The sequence below is a fragment of the Aptenodytes forsteri genome, unplaced genomic scaffold (assembly GCF_000699145.1).
Source record: "Aptenodytes forsteri isolate BGI_AS27 unplaced genomic scaffold, ASM69914v1 Scaffold92, whole genome shotgun sequence".
Taxonomy (NCBI): domain Eukaryota; kingdom Metazoa; phylum Chordata; class Aves; order Sphenisciformes; family Spheniscidae; genus Aptenodytes; species Aptenodytes forsteri.
This window is the reverse complement of record NW_008794581.1, coordinates 1,687,704-1,702,429: the sequence shown is the minus strand read 5'-3', so window position 1 is coordinate 1,702,429 and position 14,726 is coordinate 1,687,704. Positions and strand designations below refer to the sequence as shown.

The 14,726-nt window shown below is 35.6% G+C and overlaps 1 protein-coding gene across 4 annotated transcripts in view; it reads left to right on the top strand.

Moving 5' to 3' along the window:
* NLN (neurolysin) overlaps positions 1 to 14,726 on the top strand; it is a 39,514-nt gene that overhangs the window by 14,266 nt on the left and 10,522 nt on the right. The window contains exons 4-9 of one of the 4 annotated variants that reach the window (XM_019470274.1): positions 5,360 to 5,467; positions 6,976 to 7,078; positions 7,807 to 7,967; positions 9,400 to 9,535; positions 11,772 to 12,138; positions 13,572 to 13,704. In XM_019470274.1, the coding sequence (XP_019325819.1) occupies positions 5,360 to 5,467; positions 6,976 to 7,078; positions 7,807 to 7,967; positions 9,400 to 9,535; positions 11,772 to 12,138; positions 13,572 to 13,704 (1,008 nt within the window). Of the gene's footprint in view, positions 1 to 5,359; positions 5,468 to 6,975; positions 7,079 to 7,806; positions 7,968 to 9,399; positions 9,536 to 11,771; positions 12,139 to 13,502; positions 13,705 to 14,726 lie in introns of all 4 variants that reach the window. The other 3 variants (XM_019470273.1, XM_009272481.2, XM_009272480.2) reach the window with 3 other exon arrangements.

Genomic DNA, 14,726 nt, shown 5'->3' with positions numbered 1-14,726 from the left:
ATATCGTATGGAATATCCCTTTGGCCAGTTTGGGTCAGCTGTCCTGGCTATGCTCCCTCCCAGCTTCTTGTGCACCTCCTCTCTGGCAGAGTATGGGAAGCTGAAAAGTCCTTGACTTAGTATAAACACTGCTCAGCAACAACTAAAACATCAGTGTGTTATCACATTATTCTCATGCTAAATCCAAAACACAGCACTATACCTGCTCCTAGGAAGAAAATTAACTTTATCCCAGCCGAAACCAGGACAAAAGTTGAGTTTCCAGTTATGAAAGTTAATGAGAACATATAACTAGGAGTGACTGCTGAAATGACTTCTTTTGATCTGCTAATTATAGATGGCTACATTGTATACTCCTCCTCATATGTTGCTGAAGCCTCAAAATAAAATAAGTCAAAGGATACATTTACTGTTGAATTAGTTTCTATTCCTTTTGTGTTTCTGTTTAGCTTCCCTTCTAATTGCGCACCTACAGGTATCTTGTATTCTTCATTTGTACTGTTTCTTTTGTAGCTCAAACAGGAAGAACATTTGTTTTTGTTCAAGTGCATCTAGTGACATTTAGTAATAATTTTCCAAAAGTGTAATTTAAAGATAATGCAAGGAAGCTATCTAATGTGAAAACTAAAATATATACATTTGTGCATGTTTCAGATGTGAATCTTCCCTTTCAACCCCACCGATTTTTAACCTTCTTGTGATGCTGATAATATATTGGAGTCCTATTTCTTGGAGTTGTTGTTTGTGCTTTTTGCAGCGTTGACCGGGAACCAGAATAATGTTTGCAGCAACTCATTAAAGTGCCTTCCAATACCATTGTCTTCTATTGCTGTGTTTTCTAGTCACATTTTCAAGTGTTCTCCCCTAGCTGGGTATTGTTGTTTATGTGTTTGTGGAGGTATTTAATAGCCCCATTTTGAAGTAAATGGTTTGATATGTTTTTATTATTCGCTGTGATTTTCCCCACCCTCCAGTATAGTATACACAGATACATTTAGGGCTAATCTCCCATATCTGTATATCTATATATTTTTAATTTACAGGAATTTCTGATAGTAGCTAGTGAAAACTGATTGCTGTTATTTGCTAGTATTACTTTCTTATAAACTTTTTTTTAATCTTTTTCATTTGGTGCTTTCCTACTTCATTTTTCTTTGCAGCAATACTTGGCTTTTGTAACAGTTACAATTGTTGCTTGTATCTCCATTTAATTTTGTTAGAGATTTTTCTTGGCTTAACTGCAGCATGCAAACATGTTTTAGTATTAGTTTTCCAGAGATGCAACCTCTGAGCATATATCAACTTCATAATAACTATGAAAGTAGTAGCAGTTTTTGCTGTAGAACAGATGTGAAATTGCGAATAGTGCCAGACTGATCAAGTCTTGCTATTTCCAAATTGCAAAGTTCTTGTTAATTTTCGCTAAAATTCTAATGCCTTCTCCTGTTAGAAACTCTTAGTTGAAAAGTCAGGTTCCAGGAGCACAGAAAAAAAAGGGCTTCCACAAACAGAAATGTTTTGCTGAAATCGTTTTATCAGTTCAAATGAGCCAGTAAAACATTTTGATTAAATTAGGATTTTCATGGCCTCACTGAGGATTTAATAGTTCACGTATATGAATTCAGTTTCAATCCTACACAGGGGCCAGATTAAAATGTGGTGAGGAGAACGAGGGCCCTCACACTCCCATGTTATTTATAATACAGTCAGTCCTCTAAATGATGAGTAAATCTGCTTGATCTCAGTGACATCCTGAATGTTTTTGCTCCCTTTAACGAAGACTAAACTTTTCTAAGTCAACAACTGTTTAGTATTCTGTCTAAATTCTGCTTATTTAAGAACTGTTGATGGTGGAAGATGTGTGAGAATTCAGTTTCAATCCTACACAGGGGCCAGACTAAAATGTGGTGAGGAGAACGAGGGCCCTCACACTCCCATGTTATTTATAATACAGTCAGTCCTCTAAATGATGGTAAATCTGCTTGATCTCAGTGACATCCTGAATGTTTTTGCTCCCTTTAACGAAGACTAAACTTTCTAAGTCAAACAACTGTTTAGTATTCTATTTAATTAAAAAAAAAAAAACAAACTGAAAATAATCTAGTCTCTTTCTTTTCCCCACACATTAGGGGAAAAAATTCCTGCGTAACTTTATGTTGTTGAATATGCTCCAGATCTTATTCTTTAGAAAACTTTTATTTTGGGGTCTGAAACTTGGAATAAAGGTGAATTTGGTAGTGAAACTATCATTTTAAATTTTATTACTTCTAACATCTGCGCATGTTGGCTAGCAGAGGCATGCTCAAGAATGTTACCAATCTTCTCCACCCACATGCCCTCAGGAAACTCAGCCTGATGTAAACAGCTGCTGCAGTTTTTGTTCTTCATATTCTGAGTAGGTTTTGTTTCTTATTCTGCCTGAAGATTTCTTCGTGGAATAAGGTAGCATGGTTGTCCAAAACAAACATGAAATGGTATATAAAATCATCAACAATGACCATTCTAAAACTTCTGGAAAGTTCCAAAATTTCATGTGTAGTGTATTCAAAATTAGCACTCCTGTTGTGGAAATTGTTCATCAAAGAAACACAGGATGACATAGACCATCCTGATCAGACCGAAGTTCAGAGATGACCACAGAGCACCCTTGGTTCCTGTGCCTGTGAGGGTTTGTATGCTTGCTTATCCTTAAAGACCTGACAGGTCTTTTTTAATGCATATCATCCTTATCTTAAGCATGTCTGTGATGCAGATAAACTTCACAAAGGCTAATATTAAGACTAGAAGCTATTTAACATTGACTTCTTTTGAAGTGTATGGAGAGATGTATAGTCATCAAGAGAAGGATGAAGAACACTGACTTAGTTCTTTCCTCCTTTTTCCCAAAAGAATCTTTCTCTTTCTTAGCTTTAGAAGGAGCCAATATGCACTGGCTTTAAGGGCTTGAAGTTAGTGTTTGTGAATTCCCTCCTTCTGCCTAAAATATTTGCTGGGTTTAGGCCCAGGAGATTTTCAGGAGCACTGCAGTTCCATATGCCTAATGGAGGGGCTGGGAGATCCCTGACAATGCCTAAATAACTCAGTGCGACTTTTCATAATCTTCTGTCCTTAACTGTTACTGTAATAAAAGCAGTGTCTTTTTATAGAGATTAGAGCACTCCATTTTTTTTTCTCAGCCTTTCTATTTTTGAGCCTTACAGCACCGTTAGCACAATATAAATGTTAATGTAGTGACAGTATCGGCATTTTTCACCTCTATCATTTTGAAGTCATGCTTTTTCTATCACACTAGTCTTAGGTCAGAAAAAAGAACCCTGGAATTGTGCGTTGTCCAGTGGAAAAACAATATGTGAAAATTCTGATTGTTACAAATATTTTTGTACTCAATATCACAGCATTGACACTGCTAGATGTAGTGCTTGTAGCATAAAGATCTTCATGAAGCTGCAGAATTTCAGGGAGTATTCTTTGCAAGAAGCACAGCAGGAAGCCCGAGTGTCGCAGGAAGTAGGGTAATAGCATTCTTTTTATCTTTGTGTTGGGAAATATTCTGTGTGGCTTGCCTTATGCATTTATCACAAATGAGGATGGAGATGTAAGGTTTGACTTGGAGACGACAGAGGGCGTGATTTTCTTTACTTACTTTCCTCCCAAAAGGAGATTTCCACCATTTACATCCTTTTATTTAAAAAAAAAAAAAAGCGACAGCCAAGTGCTGCAAAAATATCATAGCCATGGTGAAGGGTACACCATGCAATCACATGGCTCAATCATCATTGACTTTAGCTGTGTGGTGACCTATAGTAGTTAGAACATCCTTTCATGAGTCTATGGATTTTTTTAAAAATTACCTGTAAACAGGTAATATTAAAAAGAAAAAATATTCAACATTCATCATATGACAACATTGGTAAACTAAGTTAAATCTGCCTATTTGTCGTTAACTCTATCCCTGCCGAAACCAGGACAATATTGCTTTAGAAAAGTTAGTTTATCACGAAGTGAAGTGATTGTTGTCTTTTTTTTTTCATTGGACGTAGAAATTCTTGCATACAGACTATTGGTATATGCCTAAGAGTTTTAGGCACAATGGCATTAATGCTTAGCAGTCCTGCTGTAGCATAATGCTACTGGAACTTGTGACTCTTTGCAGAGTAAAAACAAAACTAAACTGTTCTAAGCTCTTTCGTGGTTCTAAAAACCAATTTCCACTAATTTTTTAATCCTATATGCAGGGAACTGGTGGGAGTAGACATTGTTTATGTGTTGTTGCATGGATTATTTTTAAATGACAGTTGGGAAAATACCTGTTTCAGAGTTTTTATTCTTATTTATTTTCTCTTGGAATACAACTAGCTTCCTGTCTCTTATTTTTTCTGTTTAAGGAAGAGAGGTAATTTGCACTGGCAGGTCATTAGTTGACAGCTGTACACAGTTGTGTAACTCTTTCATAAAATTTGCATGTTTCAACGTCCTTACTTTTCAGAGGTGCTAGTCAAGAATGAATTGTATGCAGGTAAGCTGACAAGAGGGTTGTTACGACAAGTCAGAGCTAATTCCAACAGCTTTGTATTTGAGGGCGAACTTAAATAGAATATGTCCTTTTTAACAAGGACTATAAGTTAATACCTTTTTTTAAACGTTCACTTTTAGATGAGGGAAGATAAAATTAGAATGTGTACAGCATTATTTTCAATTTAGGACAAAATGGCAAGTTTCTGAATTAAACAGTTATGCTGTAGTCAGTTTGAAGGAAGAGCCTCACAGGACTGATCCATGTTACGTTATAACCAGTATTTTGTCTCTTAATGTTGGTTGCTTTAGGAAATGACCATTCAAGAATCTTCGTAATGGCATAACCAGACATAGAAATACTGTTTTATTTGTTGTCACTGATTGATTTGGTCTGAAAGAGAAGATGTGTATGCTCAAATTTTATGCCATCTGATAATCGTCAGTGACACATCTAATGTTTTGGGTTTTTTTAATTCCCTCTAAGTTTTAAGGTACAGTGTTACCTTATAGCACTGATTTTCTTCAAGTATATATAAGAAAGCTATTTCTACAGAAAAAGCTTAAGTGCACTGTACTATAAACTAAAAGGGCTTGCCCTTATGACAGCATGTAAATGTGATGAGATACCTGGTAAAAGAAAATTATTTTAAACCCATGCTAAGTCAATATAAGAATAGTATAGTATAAGGTAACTGTTTTTGGAAAGTCCTTCACACTAAAATCTGGGATGTTCCTCTTTTACTATGGCAGTGTTCTAAAGAACAACAGTTAGAAGACCCTTCTAATGCTTGGTAAGTTTCTTACACCATGTTGTAAATTCAATTATTCTATACTGTCATTTCAGCAAACCTGCGATCTTGAGAATGTAAAGCCTGAAACAAAGCGGTATCTAGAGAAATCAGTTCAACTGGGAAAAAGAAACGGACTCCATCTTCCTAAAGAAGTGCAGAATGTAAATACGGACTATTAGTTTATAAAGCAAAGGTGACAAACTGTTGAAGGGATAAAATTACGGTTGTATAGCTGTGCTAAGCATATATTTGAACTTTGTGCTTTTGGACCTGCTTAATTACTGCTCTAATCTTAGCTGTTCTTAGTTCCAGATCCATCCTTTAAACTTCAATCACTTCAATCAGGTTTTTAAATTAATCTGTTAGCTACCCACGGTACTCAGTGGATAGGAGTGGTATGCATCACCTCTCTTAGCCCTCCTCAGTAAAAGAAGCCTATCTGGAAGAGTTTTTGTTATATATTCTGATTACAGAGAATGCCTAAATTAGATAGATTCCTAGCCAAGAGACCTCTCAAAAATGGTATTTGTGAGTCCAAGCTTCAGAAGTGTGTATAATTGTTACAAAGAGACAGCTATTTTAGTTTCAATTATTAACCAGTGTTGTAAAATGTGTCCAAGATTTTAGCATTTTGACTAAAAAAACTTGAGGTAACTTAAAGGGAGCACAAGCCGCGCTGAGAATTTTGGCTCCATTAAGGGAGGATTTACTCAAGCATATAAAAGCACTTGTCACTTCTGAAAGTCATGAAGTAAAATTTTCAGCATCTCAGATGCTGACATTATTCTCTTTAAATTCTGAGTGATGTTGTATAACAGTCTCGTTTTATGACTCTTGAATAGACTTTACCCTGTGTAGAAAATAATCATTCTTCATCCACATCCTTCAGTTAGTGGGAACAGCTTCATGTGTATTTGCATTGCATAAGGGCAACTGATGGCTCTACAGCAATTTTGAAATACTTTATAAGGAGACAATAGTTGAATTACATTTAAGTAAAAACTTGACTAATGATAGTCTCTGCCAGGTTTTGTATTTGGTGTGTATTCTTCTACTGGTAACTACTGCATTTATGTGAACTTGACAGTAAGAAGTAGAGACATGCTATGAGATATATTAGAAAATGTTTCAGATGGGTGAATATCAGGATTTTTAAAAAAGTTTTTGGAATGGTCTTGTCTTGTGTGGGTATTCTCTTCTTTTTGTCATACCTGTACAATTCCAAAGGAGTGTTTTTCAATAGGTTGCATGCATTTTTACTCCCTTGATTCTCATTGATTTTAGTGGATATTTTTACACTTAAAATTGTAATTTAGGCTTTTCAAATAAAAGAAAATAATTGAATGTTAGCACATAATGCTGTTCAGAGAATGTGTTTGTGTTCAGTCCCCTCTGAGTTGAGAACACATTTGAAATGTTGTCGGAGTGATAGCCCTGACCCAGGGTTCATTGGCAACAGTATTGCTCAGGACCAAAAGAAAGATAAAGGGAGGCTGAGGGAGAGTGAAGTATGACGCTACCTGCAGTGTGTTACTTGCTCAATGCTGGTATTCACTGTCGGCTATTAGAAAGTCTAGCTGGAAAAAGTGAAATACTATTCATGTGGAAGATAGTAATTGCCAAGTTTGATTTTTGTTTTTCCACTAAGTTCAGTTTATACCCGATACAGGAAATAAAGACAATGAAGAAAAAATTGAGTGAGCTGTGTATAGACTTTAATAAAAACCTGAATGAGGAAGACACATTTCTTGTATTTTCTAAGGAAGAACTTGGTAAGTAGTACGCTTGCTCCTTCCATTTCTTCAACCTTCCAGTTTTACTGGAGTAATCATTTTTGGCCCAATGAATGATGGTTAGATGAAGTGAAATTCTGACTGTTTTCCAGTCTTCTCTGCTTTCTTTTTAATCCTTCCCCAAAGTCAGTTTAGAATTACCCTTTGTAGGTGTTTATGATCTCTTCATAGATCTGTGCTTCCTGAAGTGTTTGCCTTGCATCAATTTAGCATATCTGTCCTACTTTTTTTTTCCATAACTTTACTCTTCTCTGCTTCTTTTATCAGTTCTCTGCCATCAGGCAATCCCCTGTGTATTATATTCATTGCAATTATTGGAAAAACTTTTCTGTCCTGCAATATATTTTAGCTACTTCAATCATTTAAACTGTTCTAGAGATTTTATGTGACAGAGAATTTGGGGATTCATTATCTGAAGGGCAGGGCATAAAATGTGCTTTAATAACACTTGAGATTTTTTTATGTCATACTCAGTTTTTATCTGGTAGCCTTACATATATTTCTCTTTTGCTCACAAGTGTTTCCAATTTTTATTTTGCTTTTGATTTGAAAAAGTTTTAGCAAATAGTTGTAAAAAGAAAGGTCGTATTTCCGTGGAGATTTCTGATGTCAAATTAGATTGCAGCAAAACAAATGCAACAATCTCGCAAAAAGAGAGGGGAGTAGGTAATTCTGGTAAACATTCTTTATGAAATTGTGTTCTATAGAAGGCCTTCCTGATGACTTTATTAAGAGTTTAGAGAAGACTGAGGAAGACAAATATAAAATTACTTTAAAGTATCCCCACTATTTTCCTGTCATGAAGAAGTGCTGCATTTCGGAAACCAGGAGAAAAATGGAATCTGCCTTTAACTCGAGATGCAAAGAGGTATGTCGTATATTGACTGTTCCACTGGGTGATGACAGAGTTGAAAAATGGAGCTAGACATTCAAATGTTAGATTTGAATTCTATATATTGTCTAGTACTATGAAATCAGAACTTATCAGTGTGGTATTTAACAGTTCCTTGCTCCAGTTTATTCAGATGTCTAAAGACCTTAGAAGTTGATGATCCGCCTGTGTGTGTGTGTACGTATCTTAAAGTTTCAGTGGTGCTGTAAATAGAAGTAGGATTTTGATCTTTTGCCAAATTTCCCTACAGTGTTCTGCAGCTGCTTACTGCCACTTTCCTCCCAGAGAAGGACATCTGATTGTAGCTTCGGTAGTACTTTGGGATTCTTCAGAATGAGAGGGGTTATTTAAGCACACATTTTAATTATGAAATACAGGTGATTAAATGTGAAATTAACACATTGCATATTGATGAGAATTTTAATGATGTTAAAAAAACCCCAATTTTTATAAAAGATTCACTTAATTATCTGCAAAATAGCTGGAAACATGCCTTATAAAACGAAGAAATAATTTCACAAATAATTTGTTTGATACTGGTGAGACCAAGCATCTAGACAGGTACAAAAATAATGAAAAGGATAGAAAGGGTAGAAGAAGTGTCATTCAGGCAATTGTACCAACCATTTGTTAGAGAACAATGGCAGAGTTGAGCTTTTATACTTGAAGTGCTGGGAAATGTGAAGAGTACAAGATAAGATAAAATGGCACCAAGAACTGAACACTCTGCAAGTCATCACACTTAAAGGGATTTGCTGTTAAAACTGTGGGACAATTTTCGAACCTAGTGCTTGGAAAAAAAGGTTTTTCCCTGAGAAATCTCACTTTTCCAGAACTGGAGGTTAACACAGTTACATTTTCAGCTTCTCAAGGATCCTCCACCACATTTAGGTCAGGGCCTGTGGTTTTTGTGTTTCAGATGTCTTTCTCTGACTGCTGTTGTCAGAGTGGCAGAAGAGGGAAATTTGCAAACAAGCTTTGAATGTTGGCACAATAGCTTTGCCGTCTGTCTTCACCACTAACAAGCAATTAAGCCTGCTGTCAGCCATTTCCCTGTTATCTTTCACATTTAAATGATTGATAAAGGAAATAAACTCTGTGCAACAGTCAAAGATTTGTTACTATCCTAAAAGGAAATGCTATATCTTTAGATTAATTAAAACAGATAAATTATAATAGGGAGAGTAATGACTCAGATTGACTAGAAAACTAGCTACCTGCAGTCAAATGCTATGACAAACAAATTACAAGGATCTAGCTAAACTTACATTATTCTGAATTTATATCTTAAAGTGTTTCATTTTAAATGTTTGCTGTTTCTTGTGATTACAGATATTACTCAGATTATTGTTTCGATAACATGGATTTTCTGGTTTCACTTTACAAATTTCCCTCCTTTCTTTTTTAGGAGAACACAAAAATTCTTCAGCAATTGCTTCCACTAAGGGCAAAAGTAGCAGAACTTCTTGGTTATAATACACATGCCAACTTTGTCCTGGAGGTAAACACTGCAAAGAGCACAGATAATGTAACAGCCTTCTTAGGTTTGTTCTTATTTATAAACAATACTTTTATATTTGGTGTGGCAACATGACTCCTCAGCCAAGATAAATTTAAATACATAATTGGGTCACAGTGTCCATCATGTTTAGATAGAAAAGGAACTCTCTGTTGCCTCTGTTCTGGCATGTATTTTTTTTAGACCATAGCTGTACAAATGCAATTGCTCCGAAACAGGGAAGCACAAGACAAAAATCTGAAAATAACTGCTCTGTGACAGCCAATATAGGCAAGTGGTTATGTTTTTCTCTGTCCCAAAATGCAGTTATCGTCATTTAGAAGCAGAATAACACGTGCAGCCTAAGCAATTTTATTAGTTCAAGAGGCTGTGTCACAGTTGCAGCTTTTCATTCCCTTAGGTTAGCTGCAATTTTTTGTGTGTCTGTAGCCTTAGTGTCTTTTTCTGATACAACTGCATTAAGTATAATGAAAGATTACAGTATGTGGTGATGCAACTTCCATGAGCTGAATTAAAAAATTAAATCTGGAATTCAAAAGCTCTCTAATGGAATTTGATCTGAAAACAGACATATCTTGAAAATTTTAAACTGAGCAGTTTACAAATTTATAGTCATCCTGTTGACCTCAGTGGGCCCACTCTTGTGCATAGAATTAACCTCTACTTTCTGGAATTACATAGTTCCACAGAATAGTATGTGTTCCTTCATTTATGTGTCCTAAGAGCACTTAGGATTGTATATTTATATGTCATGTTAATAAACCCCCCAAAATAATTTGGTACAGCAATAAAGTCTGTTTGGTGGTAGTGGGTTTTTTTGTGTTTATACACTAATAAAGAGGTACAAATGCGACTCTTCCTTCACCTGTAATTCTGTTGCATTTCTCCTGTTATAGTGAGCTCAGCTCCATATTTGGCAATACCAATTACCCATATGTTTGTCAATGAACTTACACTTAATTTTGATTTATAATTAAATGTTAGAATTATCTGATTTTTTTTTAAGTGTACTTAAAGTAGTTTGGACTCTTTTCTATCCATTATATTTTTGTAATTCTAAGTGGGCTTTTATAATACTGTGTTTTTTCAATTGTTTTGAAGCTGACACACCTCATAATTTAGCAGTTATTGTTGTGACTTTAAGTTTTTACAGTATGAAATCATATATTTTTCTATTCATAAATGTCATGTTTCACAGTAATTCTCATAGAGGGAGAATGTTCATCAAATTAATTGTCAGCTTTAATTTAGGTCTTTTGATATATCCTCAGCTACAATCATGACAGTATGATTTCCTCTGCTTTGTTTATATATATTCATGTTTTAAATCAGTGTTCATAAGCTGATCTTATGGCTAGGAAGAAAAGCATTCTGTCCTATGACATATTCTGAATTTAGCCTAATAAGAGCTGCAAACAGTATTTCAGTCATGTAAATGCATATAGTGCCTTACAGCCTACCTACCTAGAAATAGGAGTGGCAATTCCTAAATTTTACATGATAGGTAGCAATAGTGAACATTAACCTGAATTCTTAAGGAAGAAAAAAGTGTCTGGTAGTCCAGAAATACTTACAAGAGAATAAGTACAGTATGTCCTTTATGGGAGTTTCAGTAAGCTCAGATGTTTTATATTCAGTGTGTTGGATTCATAGTGCTATGACCCTTTCTTGTCCAAGAAAAGCTATATTAAAAAAAATTGCGATCATAGAGATTAATATCCAGTGGCTTTGGTAGTTTAGAAGCTAGTCATCATATAGGCAAGAACTCTATAAAAATGTCTCTTGTTCTTTTATAGGACTTTAGCTAGAAGTAGGTCATAATCTGTTTTGAAAGTCTTGGAAGAAAAAGTAGTGTTTGAATTTTGTGTTGCACTTCCAGTAACTAATAGTAGTTGTAGTCCTCAGCTGTTTCTGCAGAAACACATCAAGAGAACTGAGATTACATGAGGTAAAATCAAAGGCTTCAAGCAAAAGTGTCTAGTGTTACTTTCCATTTCTGATGTCTTTGAAAAAGTCTAAATTTACCAAAACCCTTCACAGTACTGCTAGGCCTATGTGGACTCCTGTATTATTTATAGCATGCCTGCAATTAAAACTCATTAAGACAAGAAAGCAGACAGTTTGCTTTGCTGTTAGTCAGCAAATGAAAAACTCTAGTATCCACTCTTGGGGCACGTATTTAAAGTTACGAGTCTATTTTATAGGAATACACATTACAGTAAGGAACACAGAAGTTGATTCCAAGGCAATCTCTGTTTCAGATGATTTGAGTAAGAAGCTAAAGCCATTGGTTGAGGAAGAAAGAGAATTCATTCTAGATTTGAAGAAAAAGGAGTGTAAAGAAAGAAACTCTGATTATGATGGAAGAATCAATGCATGGGATCTTCATTATTATATGAACAAAACAGAAGAACTGAAGTACTCCATAGATCAAGAAAAGCTGAAGGAATACTTCCCAATTGAGGCTGTTACAGAAGGCTTACTGAATATTTACCAGCAGCTGCTGGGACTTGTATTTGAGCAAGTAGAAAGTGCTCATGTTTGGCACGACAGCGTTACTCTTTACACAGTAAAGGATAATTCAACAGGGGAAATGTTAGGGCAGTTCTATTTGGACCTTTACCCCAGGTAATTATGACTTGGTGTTTTACTTATGTGTTTAAAATGGAATTGGTCTTAGTGGGTTGCTGGTGTGGTTGAAATTAAATGCATTTGGAAGTAAATATTTGTCCCACTGACAAGACTATTACTGTGTTCATTAAGTTGTCCTCTGGACTGTTTTCAGATTGTTTACACTTTTTCTTTTTTTGCAATACTACCGCGTTTCTTGCTTATATTCAGTTTATGAAGCATTACTACTTTGTTCATTTTTTGTAGTATTGCTGTCTAGTCAGTTGTCCATAATTTTTTGCCTCTATGAACTTTTCTCCTTCCTAACTGAAATATTGTTTTACTTTTCATTTATGTTGAACTGTTACTCCAGTCTGTTCAGATCAATTATATTCCTATTTGCCAAGCGTTCCTAGTTTCTCCCAGTTCCTCTTTACACTTCATATGTGTATTTTGTACCCTGTTGTCCAGACTGCTAAAGAAAATATCAAATAGATCAGGACCAAGAATAGATTCCTGTTGAGCACACCTTGAAATGTACTTCCAGATTGATCTCTGTAGCTCTCTAGCTCTCTAATAGCTATTTACAGCATCATCTGTGTTCTGTCAAAATTAGGAGACTAGACTGATTTGACAGGATTTATTCTTAGCTAGTCCTTTTTGACTGTTTCTCACTATTGTTTGTGGGTTTTTTAAAATTACTCTTTAGCAATTTATAAATTGGCTGATACCCTTTTTAAATATAAATTGATTTAAGGCTTTGCTGAGTTAAGAAAATTAGGTTAGTCAATACAATAGTACATAAATTGTTCTTTTTAAGATAGGCATGTTATCTCCTTCACGTGTTTGCCTGCGCCCCCCTTTCTGCGAATCATGTGAATGGCTGAACCTATTTGTTAGTAAGATTCTTCTGACTTAACTACCCAGTTAACTACTCAGGTTTAGGGCAAAAATTTCAAAATAATTTTTCTTTAAACTTTTGGATCACACTGAAAATGCAGTAAACTGTATTCTTTTGTCTCCTGTAATGAAAAAAAAAAAATACTGCTTCAGAGGACAGAACCTAGTCCTTCCTGTTACAGTAGCAGTTTAAAGTAGAATTGGCATCTAAAGTATATATACTTTCAGTATTTGAGTAAAAATTATATTCTTGTAAATGCTGCTGTGAATCTTAAACTGATGTGATTTAAGTACTAGGGTTTTTTGCCCTTGTGCTCTTAACAGGATCTTAAACTTAGTGAGGCTTAGAAGTCATGAAAAGATGTAATTTCTTTCTGTAAAGCTTTAAAGAGACTGATTGTCCCTGTTCTTGAACAGGCTTCGCCATTCTGGTGAGCAGGCTTGTGGTTTGAAGATAGTGTCTGATATATTTCCTTATACAGAGAGGGAAAGTATGGGCATGCAGCATGCTTTGGTCTCCAACCCGGCTGTCTTCTCTCTGATGGCAGCAGAATGATGTCTGTAGCTGCTCTGGTAACCAACTTCACAAAACCAGCATCAGATCGCCCATCATTGCTGCGACATGATGAAGTAAGGACTTACTTCCATGAATTTGGTCATGTAATGCATCAAATATGTGCACAGGTTAGTGATGTTTCAATTCCAGTGTAAGACTTATTTCTTTCTCCACTGTCTCAAAGCAAGGTATAAGTCTGTTTTGGTGGTTTCTAATTTTAGTAAAGTACGTACGCAATTTTTTGGTTATTTTTCAAAGTGGCAGGTTGGGTTGGGTTTTTTTGTTTGTTTTTAATTTTTATTTAAAAGTACAGCAATGAATACACCTTCTTATGAAAAACATTTTCATAGGAACATATACTTTTGCATTTGCACCATGCAGGTACCTGTGATGAGTGAATAGATCCATGTGTAAGGTAAAGAAGGTGCTCAGTGGTGGCTTCTGTTACAGCTGTCAGAGGGCTTTTTATTACTTCTAGTAGCCTGCTAGATATTAGAAGCAAAAAAAGGTTGCTGTACCTAGGAATGCAAATGATTTGTGAATCTAGATCACCTCCAGCATTTTGGCATTTACTGCTCTTGAGAGCTATCACTCTTGACATCAAAAGCATAAAACAGGTCTTGCCTGAGCTATTGTATTTTCTGCTCTCCTATCTGACAGTCAGGGTTCTCACAGTGACCAGAAAGAACTGAAGCTAGTCTGCAGATTTTGCATCAAGATGTCAAGTTGTAAAATTGCTGGTTTCATTTTTACTTGCGTGTAAAATTGATTCTGCCAGATGATAAATTTATTATTGGCCTAATGAAAATTTTATGTTTCAGAGAGACAAGTCTCAGTATTCATTCACCAAAAAATTCACGTAATTATCTACAAAGCAGTGTAGCACTGCTTTCATCTTCTTTATAAACAAGTACCAAATAATAATATCAGAGAAATATGACACATATTTCCAGGGCTCAGTTTTGGGGCCAGTCTTGTTCAATATCTTTATCAATGATCTGGATGAGGGGATCGAGTGCACCCTCAGTAAGTTTGCAGACGACACCAAGTTGGGTGGGAGTGTTGATCTGCTCGAGGGTAGGAAGGCTCTGCAGAGGGACCTGGACAGGCTGGATCGATGGGCCCAGGCCAACTGTATGAGGTTCAACAA